The sequence below is a fragment of the Pleurodeles waltl genome, chromosome 5 (assembly GCF_031143425.1).
Source record: "Pleurodeles waltl isolate 20211129_DDA chromosome 5, aPleWal1.hap1.20221129, whole genome shotgun sequence".
In the NCBI taxonomy this organism is placed as follows: domain Eukaryota; kingdom Metazoa; phylum Chordata; class Amphibia; order Caudata; family Salamandridae; genus Pleurodeles; species Pleurodeles waltl.
The window spans coordinates 1,698,062,186-1,698,087,783 of NC_090444.1; the positions used below are offsets into that span (position 1 = coordinate 1,698,062,186).

General features: G+C 44.3%; 1 protein-coding gene across 4 annotated transcripts in view; it reads left to right on the forward strand.

Moving 5' to 3' along the window:
* Positions 1 to 25,598, forward strand: part of EVA1A (eva-1 homolog A, regulator of programmed cell death) — a 718,938-nt gene that overhangs the window by 226,447 nt on the left and 466,893 nt on the right. For all 4 annotated transcript variants that reach the window (XM_069236051.1, XM_069236050.1, XM_069236049.1 and 1 more), the window contains exon 3: positions 18,261 to 18,384. In XM_069236051.1, coding sequence (XP_069092152.1) covers positions 18,261 to 18,384 — 124 coding nt within the window. The remainder of the gene's footprint in view (positions 1 to 18,260; positions 18,385 to 25,598) is intronic.

The window sequence follows — 25,598 nt, forward strand, 5'->3', positions numbered from 1 at the left end:
AGAGAATATTTCTCTCTCCTCTATTTCTGTCTGTTCGCTTCTAGTTCTGTTTTGCTCTGTCTCAGCGCTCGGCACTTTGTTATCAGGTACTGGCAGTTTCAGCGCTTCAACTTCCTCATCTGTGGGACACAACACTTTCTTTGTATGACTGGCGTGGATCCAGTTGGGAACTCCCGCACACTTCACAGCGGTAGTGGTCGTCAGGATCACTTGGAAAGGGCCTTTCCAACGGGGTTCCAGACACGACTTCCTCACGTGCTTCTTTATCACGACCCAGTCACCTGCTTTCAGTGTGTGTCCTGGACCTTGGATCGGTGACAAGGTGGTTGCTTCCACCTGGTGAGAGAAAGAGCGAACCACGTCAGCCACACCTTTGCAGTAGTCTAACACCATATCATCTGTAATATTCAAAAGCACGTTTGCGGGAACTGCAGGAAGTCTCATTGCCCTGCCCATGAGAATTTCGTGCGGGGACAATCCAGTCTTTCTGTCAGGGGTGTTTCTCATTGACATTAACACCAAAGGCAATGCGTCAGGCCATTTCAAATTTGTCGATGCACATATTTTCGCCATTCTTGATTTCAGTGTACCATTCATTTGTTCCACCAGTCCTGAGGCTTCAGGGCGATAGCTACAATGCAGTTTTTGCTCAATGTTCAGCGCTGCGCAAAGTAACTTTATCACCTCGTTATTGAAGTGACTTCCTCTATCTGATTCTAAAGAGATCGGGAATCCGAAACGTGGTATCAACTCCCTCAACAATAGTTTTGCAACTGTAAGGCTGTCATTTCTACGTGTGGGGTATGCTTCAATCCAGTGACTAAAAATGCACACAATCACCAACACATACTTCAGACCTCCATGCACAGGCATCTCAATAAAGTCCATCTGCATTCTGCTGAACGGGTCACCCGCCCTGCCAATGTGGCTCACGTTCACAACCGTTCCCTTTCCTGGGTTCATCTGCTGACAAATGACACAACGATGGCAAACTGCTTCTGCAACTTGACGGAATCTGGGGTTAAACCAATCAGTTTTGAACAATCTTATCATGGCATCTCTCCCTAGGTGAGCCTGCCCATGATAGAACCGCGCTAGCTGCGATAAGAGACTATTTGGTAAAACAAATTTTCCCTCATTTGAAACCCATAACTCATCTGGTCTCTTTGTACATTGTGACTTAATCCAGGAAACTCTTTCATCCTCCCTGACGCTATTCTGTAATGCTTTTAGTTCATCCATTGTATCCACAACCTTCAAGGCAAATGCTTCAGCTGGTTCGAGTTCTGGCTCACTTATCAAATTCCATTCATCCCTGAGCAATATACAGTTCAAGGCACAAAATCTTGCGACCTGATCCGCATATGCATTTCCCAGGGAAACATAGTCCTGTCCTTTTGCATGAGCACTACACTTTACCACTGCAATTTCGGCTGGCATCTGAATGGCGTGTAACAATTCCCTTATTCTCTCCCCGTTTTTCACTGGGGACCCTGAAGAGGTCAGGAAACCTCTCTGTGACCATAGTTGCCCAAAGTCGTGCACAATTCCAAACCCGTACTGACTGTCAGTGTAAATGGTAACCTTCATCAATGTAGACAGTTGGCATGCTCTTGTAAGGGCTACAAGCTCTGCTACTTGTGCGGAATAGACTCCTTGAAGCCAGGACGCTTCCAAGACACCTGTTACAGTACATACAGCATATCCTGCTTTCAATATTCCCAATGCATCTCTTAAACATGACCCATCAACAAAAACAATTTGGTCATTTTCATCAAGCTTAGTATCCTTAATGTCAGGTCGGGGTTTTGTGCAAAATTCAGTCACCTGAAGGCAGTCGTGCTCGACGTCTTCAGCGTTCTCAATTTCAGCATTTTCACCGGGAAGCAAGGTTGCTGGATTCAACGTAGTGCACCTTTTCAGCTGCACATTCGGTGAGCCCAGAATTATTGTTTCATACCTTGTGAGTCTTGCTCCAGTCATGTGTTGCGTTCGGGAGCGGGTCAAAAGTATCTCCACTGAGTGAGGGACCATGACTGTTAATGGGTGTCCCATCACTATTCCTTCACTCTGAGTGAGGCTGATACCAACTGCTGCTACGGCGCGCAAACACCCTGGCAGTGCTGCTGCGACCGGATCCAAAGTAGCTGAAAAATACGCTACTGGTCTGTTTATGCCACCATGGGCTTGGGTCAAGACAGAAAAAGAACATGCATCACGTTCATGACAAAACAATGTGAAAGGCTTTGTGTAATCAGGCATACCTAAAGCTGGAGCCCTGCACATGCATTCTTTCAATTCAATAAAAGCATCCATCTCATCTCCTTTCAGCTCAATTTCATCCAAGGCATCCTTCTGGGTCAGTTTCAGTAAAGGCTTTGCTAGAGTTGAGAAGTTGGGAATCCACTGGCAACAGTAGCTCACCATCCCCAAAAACTTCCTCACCTCCCTCCTCGTCTTTGGTGGACTCATTTGAAGTACACTTGTTATTCTTTCCTTCATTATTCTCCGTGACCCTTTCTCTATTTGATGACCCAAATATTTCACTTTCTTCTGACAGAACTGCAACTTTGAAGGAGACACCTTGTGTCCATTCCTTCCCAAATGGTTCAGTAGAGCAATGGTGTCGGCTGTGCAGCCACTTTCTGTCTTAGATGCAATCAGTAAGTCATCAATGTACTGTACTAGGGTTGACTCGAATGGCAATTCTAACGCTTCCAAGTCTTTCTTTAGAATCTGATTGAAAATTGACGGTGACTCAGAAAACCCTTGAGGAATTCGACACCAACTGTAAACTCTGTATAAGAATTTGAAACAAAAGAGAAATTGGCTGTCCTCATGAAGAGGCACCGAAAAGAATGCTTGTGACAAGTCGATGACTGAGAACCACTCGGCATCGCAAGGGACTTGAAACATTATCACAGCTGGATTCGGTACTACAGGGCAGCATTTAACTATGATGTCATTTATTTTCCTCAAGTCCTGCACGATTCGGACCTTTCCACTCAGCTTTATTAGTCCCATGATTGGTGAATTACATGGACTGCTTAACACTTCTTTCAGTACTCCCTGTTTTACAAACTCGTCAATGAGTTGGGCGACTTTCATGAGGGTGTCTTGTGCCATGTGGTATTGTGGGGTCTGGGGAAAGGTTACATTGGGTTTTACGGTCACTTTCACTGGTTCCACTCCTTTCACCAATCCCACCTCTTTTCCTGTCATATCCCACACTTCCTTTCCGACTGTTTCCCGTAATTCAGCTGGAATATCTTCTTCAGTTATCATCGGAAAAAGGTTAATCAGAGGATATTCTTCATCGACAGTTTCCATCTCATCCCCTTCTACACTGTCCTCTTCTTCCCCATCACTGCTCGTCTGAATTCTAATTCCATCGTTCGAACACATAATCGAACATCCCAATTTGCACAATAGGTCTCTCCCTAACAGTGCTATCGGGCTTGAGTCACATACCACAAAATTATGTAACCCTTGATAGTTACCAATTCTGACTTGTACTGGATCTGTGATTGGGTTCGTCAGGTGCCTGTTTTCTACTCCCACTACTTGAACTGTTCTCCCTGAGAGTGGCAAATTTGGTACTTCAATGCTCCTAACAGTTGAGCGTGTGGCTCCTGTGTCAACCAAGAATGAAACACGATGACCCATAACTCTTCCCTCCACATATGGACCCTTTTGATCAACTTCCAAGGATGCTGCAAGCACACAATTTCCCTCCTCATTTGAACTTTCGCTCTCCCATACATTGTTTATTCCATTCTCACTGTGTAGTGGGAACTGTGTACTGTGCCATTTGTATTCATTACCTGACCCGAGACCTGAGGAACCATCACTTGCTGCTGACTCATTGGTGCCAAAGGTATTTGCATTTGCTGATTAGGTACCATGGGAAACTGCTGTTGCATTGGCTGCATTTGCGTCATCTGCATACGGGGCATCTGCACCTGCTGCGGCTGCATGGGCTGTAATCCCTGCAGCTGATTTATGGTCTGAAAATTTGGGTTTGGACCTCTCATTTTCGGTCCCCTCATTGTCTGGAATGCATTGACATCATTGTTTTGCTGACCAACACCTGCACCTTCCTGCATCACCATCGGGCACTCGCGTTTCCAATGCCCGACGATTCCGCACACGTGACACGGCATCACCCTTTTCATTGCCTGCACACCATTCGGAATCGCAACAGTGTTCAAATCCGGACCATTACTCCCAAAGCCTCCTCTGCCTCTCGCCTGTGGCTGAAACACCATGTTTCCCTGCGGCTGCGGTATCTGCTGTTGGAACCCTTGCAACCCTTGCAACCCTGTCTGAGCTGCTTTAAGTTGCATCACCATCACTTTCTCTTTCAACCTTTTCTGTTTCACTTCAATTTCGTCGCTACAGTATTTCGCATAATTCAACACCTCATCAATAGGTTTCGACTGCCAACAAATCAAATGCGTCTTTATCATCTGACTTATCTCTGGTCTCAGCCCTTCCACAAATCTAAACACAAAATGAAGCATGTCCTTCGCCTCTATTGTTTCCGTGCCACTGTAGTTCTTGAACGCCTTCAACAACCTCTCATAGTAACCATGAATCGACTCTTTAGCCTCTTGGGCAGTTCGATCAATCTTCTGCCAATCCACATTTTTCGCTTGAACCTTCGTCTTCAAATGCTCAATCACCTTATAGTACAAGCTCATTACCATAGGTGATGGTGCACCCGTATCCCTGTCTCTCTCTGGTTCACTTGTCGGCCAACCTACAGCCCTTTTGCAGTCTTCCCACAAATCTGCCGGAACCACAATCTCAAAGAGGGTGTTCAAGTCTTCCCAAAGACATTTTGCAAGCTTCACAAACCTATCAGTCTGTTGATACCATTCAATCGGTTTCTCTCTCAGTTTGGGAAAATCATCCGTAAAAGACTGAATGTCACTTCTGTGCCACAGTACATGTATTAATTTTCCCCCTGCTGTCTCCCTCATTGGTAACATGGTTATTGCATCACTACTCTGTGGTCTTTTCTCCTTGTGCTCTGGGACACTGTCTTTCTTCTTTTCCTTTTTCCTTGCCCACCTGCTCTCCCATTTGTCTAAGCACCTCCACACTTGTGCACTCTGCAGCAATTCTCTAAGGTGCATTTTCATGCCTGCTGACCTCATGTGTTCAAAGTCTGTGGTCCCGAAATCCAATCTATAGCTCCTGCTCAAGTGTTTTGTCTTGTCTATCTCAACCCCGTTTTTGTCAGCTATTTCTTGCAACCTTCTATGCACCTTGTTCACTTCTCTCGTAATCCTGGGACATAGATACCTCAGCTCTTCTTCCGAGTAGGACTCTAACCTATTCAAACCCATAGTCCCTTCCACCAATTCTTCTGCTTCCATGTTCAACCTTACCCTATTCAGATAGTCTTCTCCCTTCCCACTGGCTGAGCTTTGTGTGGAATTCAGACTGTTGAACCACTGTGTTAGCTGTTGCGCATTCAACCCCATCAGTGTAGCATTCACATCGACTGCCATTGATGGTTGCAGCAACTTTTCAGTGTTCGATGATAGCGGTATCATCAGTGGGGGACTCGACCTCACCACTGTTGACTGAGCACATATGGGACTAAACTCCATCAAGGACCCAGATCCAGTTGGCTGAGCCGCTATCGGAGTTGTCTCTGGAGTGTTTTCTATGCACCTCCTTTCCGTCCCATTCTGCACCACTGATCCTTGACCGCTCATACCTGAGTTAGGCTGAATGTACAAAGGTACCGGTGGACCTACAGTAATGGGTAGGGATATCGCATCTGGGTTCTGTCCATTTCCCAGGTTCTGAGGCATGTTCATTCCCACACTATGGGTCATCATTGCCGGCATGCCCGTCTGACTCCCCGTCATCTGAGCATGTGCGGTTCCCCCCTGCATCTGCTTTTGAGGCATCAAAAACTGAATTGATTCAGCTTGTGCCAATGTTGGGTTGCGACCATTCTGTACTCCCATTACGGTTGGATCTAGAATCATTCCCGTACTGTTGTCACTGCTGTAGTACCTTGGGACCTGCGGCTGATAATTTTCTGCTGTTTTCAATATAGGCACATCTGGATATATTCTCCTAACCTGCGGTATCTGCGGGGTGAACAGTAAACTCGGGTCCTTAGATACCGATGGCGTTTCTGAATTCGGAGTTTCATTATTCTGTACCGGTGCCGGAGGGGCAGAACTGGTACTTGGACCTTTTTCACTCTCTGCATAAGGTGGTGGACGGTCGTTCAGCAATTGCATGATGAACTCCTCATCCTCTGACTCGTCTTCTCTATCTTTGGAACACCTCCTGTTTGTCTTACAGGTAGCTTTCTTGCCTGTCGCCTCTTCTTCCTTAGCAATTGCGGGAAACAATTTTATCCCCTGCAATATATCTGACCTCCACACCTTCTGTGCATTATCCCACCTAGCGTCCGCTAGTGTCTTTTCTACCTTTCTTATCCTGGCCTCGAACTTCTTTTGCTGTTGCTGTCTAGCCATTAGTTCCCAAATCGCTAGAGCCTCAAACTGTGCTGGCCTTGGAGGTACCTTCATGTCGTACATCGCAAATCTCAAATTCTCTAGGATCCTTATATTGAATGTCCCATGGATCGGGAACGCTACGCTCCCATGTCTCTCTGTCAGCTTGTGCCATTGCTTTAGCCAAAGGCACGGAGCTACCCCCCTTTCCTCCATTACAATGTAAGCTGGTGTACCTTCGGGTGGCGTCTCCTCTCCTACGCTCGCTTTAATGTAAGACTCCCCCTTCATCGCACTCTTTAATGCTTTCAAAAATTTCATTTTCTCGTCTTTTATTTCACAAAATTTGTAATCAATAAGTGACTTTAATTCCCGGAATACTCTTCGCTTGCCTTTCCCCTTCCAATCGAGCCCCACGGACTGCGTCCAATCCGTGCGCGACCCTTCTCTGCAACCGACCTATCCCAGCGCGGCTCCTAGTGACGTCACACTCACACACTCTGCGGCTGACAAAGCCTCGCGGCTAGTCCTCCTTCACTCAGCTCCTCTCGTAACAACTTCTGGCATGTATCGCGAGCAACCAAATAATAATAATAAAACAGATCTGTTGGTTTACTACAGGAAGGGTAACACAATCGCTTCAGGACCTTAGGGATTTTTCACTAGCCTCGGCAGTTATTCCATCTTTCTCGGTCCCCACTTTCGCAAGCAAATTCTGACCCGCAGATTCTGCTCTCAACTTGTCAGTGATCTATTCTAGTGCACTTAGAATTTGTCAAAGCCCGAAGTCGAAGTTTTCTTTCACTCCCTTAACACACGTACCGACTCGTTGACCACGCCCGGTCAACCTATTAAACCGACCAGACCACAACATAAAACAAGTGTCTCATACACTTTTCAACATACTCCGGAGTCTCTTGACCTCGCAGGGCCCGTCTCAACAACAACAACCACGTGGACCTTTTTCTGCACAAAGCGCCACATGCACATGAAGTTCGACGACTTCCCTACTCTCACACTCGGAGTCGCACCTCCGCTATTCTCTAAAATCCTCGCAACCTTTTCAAACAATCTGCGGCAATAAGCTGTGCAAGCGCAAAACCCTGACTTCACTCATACTGTCACTAGTACCGCCAACGCCGATTTCACACCTCCATTCTCTCCATTCGCAAGCTCCGAGATCCCGGGAAAGTCGCGGGGGACTTAGGGCATCATCATTCTCTCAATCTGTTTTACCCAAGAAAAATCTAATTCAACACCATATACCTCTCGAGTGGGGTCCCAAAGAGCGCAACCGTTACCTCTCGAGTGGGGTCCCAAAGGGCGAAACCGTCCTCTGCTACCATCTACTGATAGAGCGTTCCGTCCTAATAAATTACCTGTATTTGGACGCTCTTGGGTCGATGAATCTTTTGACCAAGTGGGGCTCTCTTCACCCGAGATTAGTCAATTTAATCAGATCAATAATCAATAACGAACATAAGCAATGCCCTGATCAACATAACACTTCACAATTAATCCAGAAAACATTTCGGCGAACCATGACCTTCCGGCCAGGAATAACCACACCAGTTTATTCAAAGTTAATGAATTTATTTCCCTATATTAACAAAGCTAGCAAGATATAAATGTGTCTCAACACCAAATGATATATGTAAATGAACATTAATAGCTGTCCATAACGGCGAAAAAGATGCAATCTATGCAGCATTTGAATAACAATACATTCGATGATAGCAACGCAAACCACTAAAACTATAATCTGCAATGTGCTAATTGCATACATTAGTCAGCATAACAAGGTCTCAAATTGCATTGTGCGACAAATGAATCCTCATCTAACCTCAAATTAGCATCTGCATGTGGGATTTCATGCAAAAACAATTTAGCAACATTGATTTGGAAAACTCCTAACTAGGGCTCTTATCAAAAATCAGCAGTTGGTTACCTAAAAGAAACACAATGCAATTGTACATTTTCCTTTCATATTTACCAAATTCAATCAGCATTCAAGGAAGTCTTCGTCTCACAGGTACCGGTTTCGATCAGCATGGGACGGGGGCAAAGGGGCAGGGTGGACGGGGCAATTGCCTCGCAGCGGCAAGATAAAAGGACAAAACTACTACTTTATGCAAAGGGGCAAATCGAAGTTAAAGTCTCTAGGGCGAGAATTACTTAAAGTCTCTTTCTCTCGATTAGAGAAAGCATCAAAGTCTCATTCAAAATGGCGTCGAACATCAATTGGCATCGTAGAAGATGGCCAAATGACGAGGTCGGCAAGATGGGCCATAATGGCTGCAATGTAATGGCTGGTAATGGGTAATGTCCAATGTCCGCTTTCTTCTTGTGCACCAGGTTTAAATAAACAACAGTTCAAATCCAGTAGGGTCTTCCATTGGAGGGTTCATAGGTTGGCTTCAAATTGTCCAATCAAAAACAACAATTCACAAGCTTCTACCTAGGCATACATTATCCTTGGAGTCGGGAACGTAAGTTGCAACATATTTTACCAATTAACTCACTTTCAGAGCTTCCATTGTCTGCACCTGCAGATTGACCTTGGAGCAAAGAAGAAGATGCCAGGCTGGCACGAAACCTTAAAGATAAGCATGTGAACCGATCTCACTGGAAAAGTACAGCTTCAAGCAAGAATACACGTTTTATTAGCACATTAGAAAAACACGAGCATCTAAACCGTGAGACAAGGCAACTAGGCCGAAGCCTCCACTAAAGTTATGCTAAGTTAAAACATTTCAAACAAGCAAATCATGGCACACGTTTACGGTTATGTCAGATTAGTACAATTCTAATACATCACGTTATATAAAGCACGCTTATAAATGTTGGCGAACTACTCTGAGGGCACATTTGTCCCCGTACAATCTTTATTAGTTCGGTTAAAGTCACACTTGATTATTGCGGCACTACGTTTATGCGCTAATAAATGTAAAACCTTCGTTTCTGCGTCATCAGCAGTCATACTGTCCCCTTTGTGGAACGAAAGCAAAGCTCTTAAAACAAGAATAAAGTTTACCGCAGGGGTAGTAAGTGAGGCAGCCTGTTCTTTAAAAGACAGACTTGAGCCATTGTTCTAGCGGTGATTAAGATTTGTTTTTCAGATGCCCTTCAACCTTACACACCTGAAAGGCTGATACAAATATTGCCTCTCACCAAAGTATTTCAGGCGTCTGGCACTTCCTGTTGCACAATAGACGCTATCACTTGATTCAACAAGTGAGTCAACACACAGCAATGTGCGGCTTGTGAGAGCCTTTTGTGCTGCAGGAAGGCCGTGCTACCTGGGTTACTGAAAAGAAAAGCGAGGTGGAAAGTGTGGTTTGCTGTAATAACGCGGAGGTGCTAATCTAATCCAAGTTATCCATTTGACACTTTTGTTGAAAAGCCAAGACTGGAAAAAAAAGTAAATGTGTGTGCTGTCTCCACCTGCACAGACAGAATATTGTCTCTTAAGAAGCAGGCACTCCTTTGCTAATGGTTCATATTTCCCGGGCGGAGGACATAAACATCTGATTGCATACACAAGCCACATTGGAATGGAATTTAGATTTCTAGGGCGCTTCCCTCTGGCAGTTTTGTTTTCTAAGGGGTTCCAAGTCTGTAAACACAATGCAAGTTAAGCTTAATGTAATCAGATAAAAACTACTGACCTCCGATATACATTGTGTGTAGTCTGGTAGCAGCAGAGCAAAGAAACCCTCCCAGCCACTGACACAGAAGCCCTGGAATGCCGGATGTTGAATGACAGACGGATGAGTGGTAAAGTATAGAGCAAAAGGCTCAACCTAAGCCCACAACCAGGAACTATGACAATGTCCATGAACAAAGCTACTCGGTGGGCCCGATCTAAAGATGTATCATGTGGGTCCATCCATCACAACACATCCTTCGATAGTGGGTGGCATGAACAAGTAACACAAAACCCCCTTGTTAGCGTGCTCATCAGGTGGTATGCATGCCAGGCTGAACACTCTACTGGGCCTGCCACTGCTTCCAGTTGCTGCCCATCCCCTCACATGTCCTCCAAGAGGGATTAACCACGAGAGAAAGCTCACACACCCGCCCATCCTAGCTCAGAGCAGAAGCTGGGCTTCTTCTAACACCTTCCTCGCCAACCATCACCTTGGTCCAATGAGCATTAGATACTTCCTACCACCTCCTTGCACGAATGCTCTGGTTCTTCAGGTGGAACCCTGCCAGGTCAGCCACCGACTCTCAGATTCTTGAATAAGGACAATAGGATGCTTGAGAAAGCTCCTGGAACTGCTAGTAAGCTGAACCCAGGCCCTTCTGTAAGTCATCTCCAGATCTACATGCTTCTATCTTGCGGGCTGTCTGGAGCTGAAGTTGCTTTGCCTTTGTAATTGCTAAGGAAATGTGGCCAGATTCAGGGTCTGCAGGAAATCACAGTTTTCGATCTACAGTAAACGTGAAACCCTAGGTACAGCTTTGTCCCTATCTGTTGAAAGCTACATTTTTCTTCTCAGTGTCATTCACTCTGTAACATCATCTACCAGTCTCGACCTTTTTTTCTTCCTTTGATCTGTCGTATTTCCTATAATTTTTGTTAGACAATATAATAAAGGTTCACTAGGGATGGCATGGCGTTTGAGTTATAAAAAAACTATATTTAAGATTAAGACATTAAACCTGGAAAAAACCACCCTCTGTTCGGAGTATCATAACTATTGACTTCCAGCTCTTGTGCGGTCTCAGCTCCCTCCTCTGTGTAATGATCAGGGGTCGGCTGTAGTTACACCCCCTTTCACCATTGCAGATAGAGTTGTCTGTAGTTCTGTGAGGGAAGAGTTCCTGAAATCAGACATTTGAAAGTAATTTATTTCATTTTTATCACTTTTAGGCTTTTTTTTAGTTACCTGTGTACATTGCAATGAAAATCAAACAATGTCATTCTGATTCCAAGGTAACACATGAAATCATTTTATGGAACGCAAATGCAGTCGAGAATATCTGGCTGCCCAGAGCAGGGTGCAGGGCATTAGATTTTATGAGGGAACCTTACAGGGCAGCTACATTGTACATTTAATTTGTTCCATGAGACTGTCCCACCCAGTCACACCTCTGGCAGGATTCTTTTTCATTAAAGAAATCACAAATTCACCTTCAGGGATGGTGGTAACCTCCTTTTGATCAAGCCATCCAAGCAGCCCTGCCTCACCACTTTCGGGATAAGGGAGTAAGTCCACCACAGCTACACTCGGCCACCTGTTCCTTGACATCAAAAGCTTGTGAGAGGGCAGAGGCAGAAAAGTGAGGTCATGATTCACCATGGAGACCGTTTCCTGTCCCATCCCATAGAGACAGGTGACAATTAAGATCTGTGGTCTTCTGGCAGAATTATCCGACAACACCAAGAAGGCACTGGCCTGTGGAAGAAACTAAATGACATCTATCCTGGACAGATCACAGCCACCTTTTAAGATTACTTTTTTAATTATTGGAGCTGTCTGCTGGCATAATCTTATTATTTCAGATATATATTTAGAGTGGGTTTGGCTCCACCCAGAGGTGTATTACTGGCTTACCTCAAGCTGTTAGCTGTATCATTCTGCATCCTGTGGAATGTTTCCATTTAGAATGCACAATGAACTACGCTACCTCTGAACATACACTGAACGATCAAATTCTCCATCACATACAATTCTTATATACATTCTGTACAGGAAACAATCCTTTTTAGGTCAAGTGTAGGCAGCGCGCACTGGGCTGTCTTCGACATGTTGTAATCTACTTCTGTGGGCTTTCACCATGCCCATCACTTCCATTCGTTCTTTGACCTGCCTTTCAAAATTCCTTTGATTTCGTAGGTAAATGCTTTACATTTGTCCCGCCTTGAGGCTGCTTTGTTACCGCCTTGGAGAATTACCCTGTAAAATTGATTATTGCACGATCGGCCACATACCTTAGTGTGGTGCACTACCTTTTTCTTCTTTGTTTGTGTGCCTCTCAGCTGCGTGCTCCATGTCCGTATGTTGTTTCTTCCTCTTCCTTGTTTTTGGGCATGCAGCTGTTCCTTTGTGGTGTCGGTGCGAAAAGGCTGCAAGCTGGAGGGTGGGTTCTTTATTTATGTATTTTTTGGGGGGAATTTTCATATAGCATGAGCTCAATCAGAGGAGCACTTTACGTGAGTACCACTTATATATGTGAAGTCTCATATAGCGCAAATGTGACTGGAGGAACGCTTTACATGAGTACCACTTGCGTACAAGTTTAGAAGTTGAAAAATATACAAACTGGCTCATTTTAAACAGAAAAAACACAGAAATCCTCAATGCTGCACTCCCGACACAGCGGGAGAGCCGATACTACAATATTCACTACACTCGGGGAAACTCGCCCCATACTGCTTTGTGAAGCATTTCTTTTACAAAATATTTTGGCCCATAACTCGGCTTGTGGTGGTCCATGGACAATGGAGCCACCGCCAAACCATTCAGCACGACATGCTCTTTCTGTCTAGGTATGGGTCTGCCTAGGTCTGGATTCCCACATTACGTTGGGGGGGGGGGATAAAATAGTAACCTCTCCCACCATTCAGTGTCTTTTTCAGTTCTTATGGCTGGAACTTCTGTTTTATGGCTGGAAGTACTTTGTGTTTTTATTATTGCAATAGGCCTGCTAGGCCTGAAAATGTGTAAGGCACTACACCCTCTAGGGACTAAATATATGGTTACACTGTATTACTTTCAGCTATTCTCTCTTCTTGTGGTTATGCCCTTTAGGGGCTGACTGTAGGGTTATAGGATCATGTTTCTTACAGTTGCTATTTTTGCTGTGGTGCCCTTTAGAAGCTGTTCTGAGATTACAGTCCAGATACTACAATATTTGATGCACCTGGAAGCTTGCCCTATAATGCTTTGCAGGACATTCCTTTTATAAAACCTTTTTGCCCATAACTCACGGTGTGGAGGTTCTAGGACAATGGGACCACCATATAAACGGTCTGCATGATGTGCTCTTTCTGTCTAGGTCATCTTTGGGTTCCCACACTAGGTTGGGAGGACCCCAAAATAATACTATAAATAAATATAATAAATAATAGCAATATTTTGTTTTTTTGCTGCAGAGAGAGGAAGAAGGTACATGGAAGTGCTTTAGTTATATGCAGGACCACTGGACTTATGTGACAGAGAGGACCAAATTATTTGGCAGTGTTGACAAATTTATGTGGCAAGAAAAATCCAGTTATGCATTTACAATGCTAATAGCTCTAACTCAAGCAAATGCAAGACCCATTGCATTGCAAATGCTTGTTTGTATTATTGCCCCTGTATTGGCCAAGTCTGTAGATCTAGATTTAATGTGCTAAGCTTCATTTGGTCATGCAACAAACAAAAAAAACATTTGTGAATGCCTGTGGTTGTGTGCGTTGGCACTTTAAACCCAGGCCCATTGACTTTGATAATACTTATTTATGAGGCTGATAAATGAGATAAAACATCTCATGGTGCTAAAATATACCTTGGGACTGTGCATTTAGTGAGAGTTATGTAAACATTAATGCAAACCACAAAAAACAACATTGCAAAGTGGCGTAATGAAGTTTGGGGAAACTTTAGCGGTCAGTTGTCTTGTAGGCTGCACTCCGAATAGGGTTTTCGGAAACTACAGATAATGGTGGAGTCTGTTGCCATCTTTGCTGAATTGTTTTGAATGACTTTCTGTTCCTCGATATGTCCTTAAGAAAAGCCATTCTTTCAGAAAGGTCAGGGTATTACAACTGCTAGGCTACAGGGAGATCAAATAGTTGACTACAGTCTGGTCACTAGGAATGGGTGGATTTAATGTCACCACTTCAGACTCTGCAACAATAGTGTATGTGTCTGATTTGCGACAAGGGTCAGTTGAAAAGAACAGTGCAGCTTTTATGAAATGGGTATACCTTCTAATATAGAGCCTTGATACCTAGGGGCATATTTAAAAGCCACGTGGCGCAGGGCAGCACAGCAAGTAACCGTGCTGCGCTGCCCTACGCCACATGGAAAGGGCAGAAATGCACAGTATCTATATGGTACGGTGCTTTTATGTCATTTCCCCCTACGCTGGTGCACAAATTGCTGCCTAGGGCCAACACAGGCCTCCTTACACCATGGTACAAGGGTGCCTGAGTTGTCAGCAGGTTTGTTTTTATGCAGGAAGGGGCACCTATATGCAAAAAGAAAGAGGAAACAACGAGGAGAAAGAAACCTATTTCTCCTCTTTGCACCTGCCCTGGGGAGGCGTACAGTTTTAACGTATTCCCAGGTTTACAGATTCTTGTAAATCTGGGAATGCGTCAAAAACCATGGGTGTTGTGTGGGAAAATCCATTGCAATTCCCATAGAACGCCTCCCTGATGCAGTGTAAGGCAATGCAGCAACTTCCACTGTGTTGCCTTACACCATATTTACAAGGCCATGAAAAGCCACACAAAGTGGCTTTGGTGGCCTTGTAGATACGGGCCTCCACCTTCACCAGACCTGCACCAGTGTTTCCAGGCCTGAGCATTTCACTGACACATCATTGTTATTAGGTGGGGTGATCTAAATATATCAATGGACTCCCTCCCACAATCCTAGGACTGGGAATTGTGTCCATAATGACGTGGAGTGAGGTGATCAAGAGAGGCCAAAGAGCACTGTAGGTCCCAAGGGTCATCTTTAGTTGTATTTAAGAAAAGATGCTATTGGCGCCAAGGAGAAGCTTGGTCTTTAAAGAAGGGTCTAGTGGTCCAGCTTGCCAGCTGGTGTTGAGAGGCGGAGCATAACCCGCAATGAGTGCTTATGGAGGCTCATGGTCATGCAAGACACGGACGCAATGGAGCGATTTGGGGAGATCATAAGTTAATTACTTTGGCTAGAAAATGTGTTTGGCTATTATCTTGTACTTGGTATTATCCATGATGTTTGGGCTGGTCCTTCATAGAAAGGGGCGGCAGTGGCTTGATTTTGTTCAGAATACATACTGCCCTTCACTGGTATTCTAATTGCTAGGAACGTGAGAATGGAGCCTACATTGAAATAGAGTTATTTCAGAGCCAGATAGTATATTGGATTAGAGTACAGGTCAAGGTCTTGGTCGTGGGTGTTGCAAGTGTTGTTTCTTATGTCATGAGCTGCTTGAAGAAAGGAAAGTGGCTGATGTCGGTGATGGCATAATAGGGTATAATAGTCTGTGATGTGTATGGAGGGTCACCTGTTGAGGTGAGGTTTGACGTGTCAGTGGACATTGGATAGGGCAACAAGGAAGTGTTGGATATGCTACAGGGGTACAGTTTAGGGATGTGATTTGTCCTCAGCATGTTTAGGGTGTAGGAGGTATTTCATCTGTCAGTTCCGTGTGGGATGAGTAGTTTGATGTTGAGATAGGGTGAGGATTCTAGTGTCCCTCCAAGGAACACTTTCTAGGCCTTCAGGAGTGCTTCTTTGTATGCCTCTTTGACATCCTGCTGATGGGCAGCAGTAGGGCACTGTTGATTGCTCTTGGCAGTTCACCACCTCTGATGTTGTTAGTCTCATTTTCTTTTTTACATTCTTTTGGTGGACCATGCTTGTGTCATGTTTAGAGCTGGTACTGTGATGTTTTTGAAAACTATAGGCAACTTAGCGGGCCACATTGTACTCTTGCTCTGACCATTTGATGAGGAACCGGGCAAGGAGTTGTGAGGTATGACTAACATTGTTAGAGAATTGCTACTGCATTCATTCCTTGTTCAGACCCTTGTTAGACGCACATCCTTTGTGTTGATACATCGGAGCAATCTTAAAATGCTTAGTGTATCTGTCATTATGAGGCCTGAGTGAGAAGTTGAAGATGAAACCTTTAGATAAGGAGTGTGTAATACAGTCTAATTAATCATTGAATTCATTAAACCATAATTGTGTGCTATACTTTTGTTAATCTGAGAATGAGTATGGGAGAGATAAAAAACAGTGCTCTCATAAATATAGGATTGATATAGCCCCCTAGAAGAAAGGATGTGCATGTATTTACCTCGCTCAAGCTATGTGAATTTGACATTTATTTTTTATAGAAAATCAATAATTGCTTATGCCACCTCAATATATGTTAAATGTTTTCTGGCCATAGATTCGTTTAAAAATGCCTCTATGGTCATTTTGTGTACTTGCTATGAGGTAAAATATATTTAAATTAGACATATTGGGCCAGATGAACCAATCATTTTACCGGTCGCAAATGGCCCATCAGGCCGTTTACAACCGGTAAAATGCATTTTACCATGTACAAAAGACAAAATGCGACTCAGTAACTTATTACTGAGTCGCATTTTGCTTTTGCGATTTGGTATTAAGAAGAGGTATGTTTAGGGCGTCCCTTCCTAATACCGAATTGCACTGGCATTTATGAATTTTTTGCGAGAGAAGTTGCAAAACATCCATACTTTACTGACTCCGTAGAGGAGGTGGTAACCCATTCCAAACGGGAAAGGGTCCCCAAGGGACCCCTTCCCCTTGGTGAATGGGGGTGCCAATTTTTTTAAGGGCAGACAGTAGTCCCAGGGATCTCTGCCCACTCTTAAAAATTGAAAAGATAACTTTTCATGTTTTTGTTTGAAATGCATCCCATTTTCCATTAAGAAAATGGGCTGTATTAAAAAAAAAACTGCTTTATTTAAAAAGCAGTCACAGACCAGGTGGTCTGCTGACCCCAGCAGACCACCATCCCTGTGAGTGCTGGCCATTCTCAAGGACCTGCCTCATGAATATTAATGAGACAGGTCCCTTGCGACCCATTTGGGAATCTCAAGCATTGTCTCAGACACTGTTGTCCATCAGTGTTTGTGACTCACAATCTGCGAGTGGCTACAAATTGCGAGTTTCAAACACTGACGGTCATACATCTGGCCCATTATTCTTTGGTATATTCTATATCCTGTGTTAAAAGCTGGATTTCTCACTTGTGTCTAATTATGTGTTTTTTTGCTGTGACTGGATTTGAGAGAATTCCCTGTGGCGTATGTCGAGCATATTAATACTGACTTGGATCGGTAACTAACAAAAACAACAAAAGAATGCGGCTTCATTTTCTAGGTGCATAAGCCTGGCATTGTAAGTAAATTAATACATATATATTTAGCTTTAGCTATGCTGCGACTGGTTTGCAGCCAGGCTAACATTCACTGGCAAAGCCACTAGGTCAAAAAGGTGTGCCCTATTGACTTTGACAACTTTTGTTTCAGTATGCAGACATCTGAGAATTTGTTAGAGAGATGTTTTGTTGTTTCGTTTGGCGAATGGATTTCGTCTCCAGGGGCATCGATCGTACAAACCCTGCTGAAGTGAAAGACAGATGTAGTGCAACGTTAAACGAACTGACAATTGAATTTAAGGTCATGCTTAATGGTCACCATTTCAAGCCAAATTGACTCTGCTTATCTATCTACTGAAATCTTAACTAGCAGACACACTTTGAGTTAGAAGACTACATAAGCCCTCCTAAGATGAAGCCTACTCACCTGGCCTCAAACTGATTTTAGACTGAACAATTTCACAAACTGGGCCACTCATTGTTACATGACAGTGCAGAATATCTGTGCCCTAAATATAATGATTACAAGATGCATGATCTCTTAAGAGTCTGAAAATGTTAGCTGAAGTGTATTTTTACTGAACCTCACGTTTCTGCAGTCCAGACCCATGTTAAACCTGAAATAAAGACTGATTGTCCCCCGGGGGCTCCCGCTGCACATACTAAAGGGCCTCTGTTTTCTTCTCTGTGCACCTGCCTTTGTAGAAAATGTTGGACGAGTGCCAGGACCGAAGGAGCTGCCAGTTTCTTGTTAATAGCCGACTGTTTGGTGCAGACCCGTGCCCCGGAACCAGCAAATACCTTGTTGTGTGGTACAAATGCAGGCCCAGTAAGTATGTTTTACTTAAATGTCACCCAAATATTTCCTGTTTTTCATCTGTCGGCCATTTTAGGTGTCCTACTGAAAGGAAATACGATAAAAAGGGTTTCTGTCTATTTGAACAATTGCCAGTAGACTAGGCAAAATACTGAGGATGTATTTGCGGACTGTTCCGGCCCAAATAACAGATCTATAGTATTTGTTGAAACCAGGGAAGGTCGCTTCATGTTTGTGGGTTCTGAACTTGCCTGAGGCTGAGCCACGTAAAACACCCTCTAATTGAAAGAGCGCTTCTAAGTGGGTGGACCCTCACAGTAGGGGAGCAGCGGGTAGAGTACATGTGACGATTCAGGTAAAACCTCTCACAGGTGACAAGATGTAAGCAACAAATCGCAGAATGCATATTGACTGACTATTTGAGAACAGGGAAATGATGACAGGGAGCCGCGGGGACCACAAACAGGCTGGAAGGTGGTACAGGATTTCGAGTTGCATTATGCCCCACGGCTCGTTCCTTTCTGGTGTTTTATTTGGTCTTTGTGCATTCTTCCTGGACATTGCAATAAATTATCTTGTCCCTAAAAAACAAATGGAGGTATTTGCAACTACAAGAATAGGTGACTTTGAAGGTACGGTTTTCAGTTCAAGGTGAAAGCACTAGGACTCTAGTCCATGAAAGGAGAATGGGTGCCTCGCTTCTAAGGCGTTGACCCCTAAATTTAGGATCTAAAATCTTGGGATGTTAGAGAACATTGGTGAAAAACCTTAGTGGTCTGGAGGAGATGCGAGCAGGAAACAGCTCAAAAGAACAAGCATTGGCAAAAGCAGTAGGATTCACCTTTGGGACTTTTTGCTTTGCCAATACATTTTATCCATGCTCCACAGGATCCCTGGTGCTGTGCAGCATGGCTAAATAAGGGAAAATAAAATACTGCATAATTTTGCAGGCACAAGCACCACTCATGCATGCGCCTTCCAAATGACACAGCCTCTTTTTTCTTCTGTTTATTTCCAAATCCAACTCAGACTAATATACTAAAGGTTTTTTTGGAAAGCAGGTGGGGGAAGCAACACAGGACAAAGAAAATGAGAAAGCAACGTGTGTGGAGGGGCACAAAAACAAATCAAAGGGGCCAGTGGGGCTGAAGCAACATGGTGGGCCAAAAGCAGGGAGAGGGGAAAGCAAAAAGAACAGCATGGGGGTTCAAACATGTAGGAGGGAGAGCAACATGGAGCACGGAGGATGGGGAGAAAAGCAAATGAGCAAGAGAGAGAGTAGCATGGGGCAGCGAGAAATACAAGAGCGAGAAAGCAATGCAGGCTGGGGAGCACACAAGTAAGAAGGCATCATGGAGGGTGGTGAGGGAGAAAACACAGGTGAGAGAGACCAGCGTAGAGAGGGAAGGAGAAGCACACTAGGGAGACTGCTAGAAAACACATGCACTCTCTTGCAGTGCCTAAACAAAAAGAAAAAAATAGCACCCGAAGCAAGCAGTGGAAGGACACAGTAATGTCCAAGAGAGGGACAAACACAAGAAGAGAAAGAAAAACACACACACTAACGAATAAGAAGCAAGCAAATGAGGTTGACAATGAAGCCAACCAATGGTAGGCCATTAGCAGCTCTAAGCTCACTGTAAGCTAACAATATATCATGCAACAGACAGCACATTCTCTGTGTAGCAGGTGAGACTTAAAAATGTCAGGACAGGTGCTAGTGTGATGTCAGAAAGGGGAGGACCAAGAACAATGGTCAGAACATCCAGAAAAAGTTCAGTGGAAGAAATCATGAACAACTTGCAAAACCCGACTATAGTAGTTCTGGGCTACTATAATGAGTAAGTGCAATAATCAAAGTCAGAACGGGGTAGTAATTCACAGGGGTAGAAACACAGTACACTTTAATCTGGTCATATCTTCCTTTTACTAAGTACTTGTGGTCCTCTGGCACCAATGCAGCTGCTACTGTATACTGTAAGCTTGCAAGAGTTGGAGACGTCCACGAAGGTGTGAAAGGGATAGAGGAAATGGTTCACTGTGTAGGAATAAAGCCACTGGCCCGTATTGTCTAGCATAAACTCTGAAGTGGAGGAAAGATGAAAGAGGAGGACCCTAAATTCAAGTAACCATTATAGAACTGAGAAAGAAACAAAGGGAAGGTGTCACAAGAACCTTTTGACATCAACTAAGGTATGGTTGTACATTCATTCTCTGTGATGGGGCATTAAAGGTGAAAAGGGTTAAGGAAGGAAAAGCCCTTCCTATGCAACATGATCCTGACAATTAGTAGTTTAAGAATCTGTGGCCCATCTGTAAGAAACTGAAGAAAAGTTAGTAAGGTATAGTGTTGAGTGAAGGGACGAGGAACCACTAAGATTAGGGTGACACCTCTGATACACAGTGTTGTAACTAGGCCACCTTCCAGGCCCCTCCTGAAGCACTTAGGAAGCTGTTTCCTTGTGACAAGATACCAGCACTTACAGATCTGCTGCTGAGCAGAGATGGTGTTACATGGTTGAGCTTACTTCTGTTTAGTATAAATGGGTGCATCCTAGACAAGCATTAGCATAGCCAATCGGTCTCGCCGTTGGGACCTTATAAGTGTTCAGCCAGAGCTATTGCCTTTGCCAATGTCTTTAAGCTATGTTGTGGAGTATTGTGACTGCTGTGCAGCATGTTGAAAAGTTAACATACAAAAATAAGCTATCCAAAGCAGTTAGTGCAAAATATAGAAAGACAAGGGGAGATGGGGTGAAGATGCCAATGCAAGGATTAAAGTTTTTTTTTATTTGTACTAGTTAGCAAAATTAATTGCAAACATTTGCATATCACGAATGCAAAACTAGTTATATTAATTTTCTGAGGAGGGATCCCAGGCCCTAACGTAAGCAACAGATGTGCCTGTTTTGCCACTCAAGCACCAGGACAACATTTGCTCTAATTCAAACACCAGAACTCAGTTTGTTCTACTGGGCAGTGTGACAACCCCCACGTTCACTTTAAAAAAGTATATGCAGACACATAAGTGTATATATTTTTACTGCGGATCTGGAGAGAAACCGAATACACTGGCTGAAACACCCGGTTTACCAAAAGGAAACAGATGGGCAACTAAATAACAGGCCACGTATTATTTATTCTGACAAATATGTATTCTTTATTTGTGGCAGATACAACTGAAGAATGGCTCATAGAAGACCTATGAAAAGTAATACTTGTCATGCTATAGAGAATAATAGTTATCTTACTGTGCAAGCTGGATTAGAGAGCATAATCAGGGCAGCAAGGGGCAGGGATTGTGGGAGCTCACTGATGACTGGTGCCACCAGATGCGCCCTATATTATTGATGATGATGATGATGCAAACACTCCAACATGAAGGAAATGGTGCATAGATTAAGGCCCATATTTATACTTTTTTAGCGTTGCATTTGCGTAATTTGTTGACGCAGAAACAGCGCAAACTTGCGCAATACAATTGTATTTTGTAAGTTTGCGCCGTTTTTGCATCAAAAAGCGGCGCAAATGCGGCGCTAAAAAAGTATAAATATGGGCCTAAATGTGTTTACTTATTTAGACAGCGTGCCCAGCTGACTTCTGCATGCAATTGAGATATGCGCCACTGCCCCCCCTATCAGACCTTACAGATCATTGGGGCACTCGAAGTCCAGTGTACATGACACTGAACCACAGCTAAAGGGTAGAGTAGGGAACTGCCTTGGATGGGATGGAGTTGCACGAGAGTATGCGAGGCTTGGTGCTGCATACTTCCTCTGAAAGGATACTGCAACCTGTTGCCGGTCCTGGTGGTTACCTGGGGCTGCAGATCAGCATAAAGCAATCTGTGTGTGCAATAAGCTGCAAACAACAACAGAAACAAGAATAAAACATATCTGTGTCACCCTGATGGCACAGTGTGGGTAGGAGATATTGACCAGAAGTGTGTTAACATCGGAAGCAGCTATGAAAGGCAAAAAGAAGTTTGATGCCCAGAAATGAGCTGACCTCGGGAGTGCTTATTAGGAAAAAATGAGGAAAGCATCAAAGAAGCTTTAGCTCTGCATAACAAACAGACAGGTCTGTGCTCACAGGAGGGGAGATGTGTGTCCAGTGATGCCAGTACAGGCCGGATGGCTCTGTGCAGCACAATGCGCACTACAGCACAATGCGCAGCACAGCACAATGCGCAGTACAGCAGTGCTGATAAAAGCAGCAATGTGCAGAGCTTCCAAACAATGTTTGCTGTCCTCATAGCAACGTAGAATGTGTCTCCAGTTAATTACAGGCGGATTGGCACTTGGTCGGTGGCAGAGGACACCTCACATGCTGCTCGGCCATGCAGTCCAACAAATAATTATGAAAACAAGCTGCGGTGGTGCTGGACTCGAGCACTGCCACCTGTGGAAGCCACCATCGCCCTTCACTTCGGAGCAGCCTCTGCGGGGGCATCTCCCATCTATGCCCACCCCTGAAGGAGCACCAACAGATATAAGCAGCACACACCCTACCTCCTCGTAAGAAAAAAAATGAAAACATCACTCGTTTTAAATGGGGTGAAATGACTCACCTCGTAAGAACAGACGAGCCCACAGGTGCAGTCAATGAACTCGTGTGTATTTACTGTCAAAAATAAAATTTTAAAAAAGCTGTGAATGTCAGTGAAGTGCGTTTGTTACCGCAAGACAAAAGACACAACAACTCGAGCAGCAGCAAACAAAAAAATAGTGCATGAAAGTAACTTAAATAGGCAGAAGCGAAATGAGACATGTAACAGGGCCAGTCGTATGGGAGGGAACAGTACGCCAAAAGGAGAGACAAAAGGGAACAACTTACTACTAAAATGCGAGAATTTTTAAAGGCACATGAAGGAACAATAGAAAAGAGTTGGGCATGGTAAAAGCCCACAGATCGAAAACAGCATGTTTCGAAGGGACAGTGCATGCGATGCCTGGGTGAGACCTAAAAATGGACAGCAGCTGGTAGTTTACCCATGGCAATAATATGGGCACTAGTAGACTCAATAAATTACTTGATTAGCACCAATATGCAATTTTTGCAGTTGCAAGTCACTTAAGCAAACAAACAACAAAATATACACTTTGTTGATGTTCTTGAGGCAGGGGCTTAATAGAATTCACCCCTTGGATCCAAAATAGAAACCTTGGTATCTGTCTAGCTTGTTTCTGGTGCAATCATCGTCCCTAGTGGAGGTCTGCCACACCCTGCCTCCTCCTCCTCTCCATTCTTCCAACCTAGAAGCCAGATTGGAATATCCTAGCAGGCTACTGATTCTTGCTGCAGGACTCAAGGGTCTAAGCTTTCATCTTCCTTAGGTTCCTGGTGACATTTTGCCTACCTGTGGTCAACAATTCAGTGCAGTTGGTTTTTGAGTTTTTAGTTGGAGATTGTCAAATCTCAGGCCGTATTTATTACACTCAGACATATCAAATTTCTTTATCCTTCACAACTAAACTCAAAAATATAAATGGTTTTACATGTTTTTCCCTATGTTTAACACTCAGCTAGACATTGAGTCACCTAGCCCCTCTACCACCTTGGCAAGCAACTTCTGTGAGCTCGTGGTTGGCTTGTACCTGGATCACCTCATGCCGTAATCTGGATTTAACACTCTTACGTGAAAATCCCTATGCTTCTCTTTCAAAGCACTGTTTACACGAGATAGTGGAGCCAATCTCCATGTAGGAGTCCTGCTCACCCCAGAGTGCTCACTCCTCAGGCACCGCTCGTGTCCATCAGAGTGCCAATTAGTGCAACCAGGTCATGCCTTTGTCCCCTAGTACTGACTGCATCCTGCATCCTCCAACACCCCAAAGGGCCAGTGTCCCAAAGCAACAATGCAGTTGTGTAAGGGTGGGCTCAGCGCTGCAGGAGCGACCACCCTAACTCTGCCAATTGCAGCTTCTCTAACAAATGCTGCAGCCACTCCCCCTTCAGGTCCCGCTGACACTGATCTCGTGAGTGTATTATTTTGTGAAATGTGCAGGGTGACCCTGAAAAAGTCCCCAACAACTATGAACTCACCCCACCCAAGTATGACAAAAGGCATCTGGAATACTTGACAAAACATGCAAGGCAAAGGAGAAAAAAAAGAAATCACACAAGCAATACAACTGCGACTTGGAAACAAAAGGCCCTTCCCATGACCGAAAAACACACACCCTCCTGGCATGAAAGGAGAGGGTAGGCTGGCCGGGGAGAAAATCAGCTGTGGCACGATGACGGGGGGACTAGGGGCGAGATGAGGCGGCAAAGCAAAAGCTGAGCCCCCATCTCACCCCCTTTTTAATTCCACTCCCTGCGGCTCAGCCCATTGCCCTCCCACTAGCACAAGGCTTGCGATGACCAAAGGATCACGAGGACCAGGACATCAAAAGATGGCGAGCCATGCCCCATCTTGAATTGGCGCTTGATCCTGCCGCGGCCCCCCATATCTGTTAAAGCTCCCCATTTTTCGGCATACTTGTTTGTCAACTATGAGAACAAGATATATGTAGAATTTGCTTTTGATGTGGTACAAAAACTTTGCTTTATGCAAACCACAGGACTGGCCCTATAGCCTGGCACACCAAGACATTTGCCCGGGGTAACAGGAAATAAGGGGCAGCAACATAATTTCTTCAAAGGAAACCGTTTCATCTCAGCTTGATGCCTTCTTTGTAGTGGTGTCAGTTATGTGTCTTATAGGCAGCCTTCAGTGTACTGCCACTAAGTAAAACAAGCATTTGCAATGCAACAGGTCTCGCATTTCTCCGAGTTAGAGCTATTAGCAGTTGTAAACGCCCAACTGGACTTTCTTGCCACATTAAATGAAAAAAAAAAAGAGCGCAATAGTTCACTCGTAGTGAAACCTATCGGCAAAAGTGCAATTATCTACGTAACTGGCAAAAGTGCAATTAACTATGTAACAGGGTCGATGTCATGGAAAGTGCAAAATTTTTGCCAAGCAAGATTGCACTGCAAAAAAAGATAAAAAGTAGTCCACAAACTGGACAGAAAACAGCGAGCCTTGCATGTTTTCAGTACTTGGTTGCTGCGCTCGAGGAGGGCTAACCACTGGAAAAGGCACGACGTATGCATGCCTTCCACTAATGAAAGCAAGCAGATTTTAACAGGCAAGCCCACGAACCAATGAAAGACACTGACGTGACATGGACGGGGCTCCGAGCCCTTTTCTAACTCCTAAAGCGTCTCGCAAGCAAAAC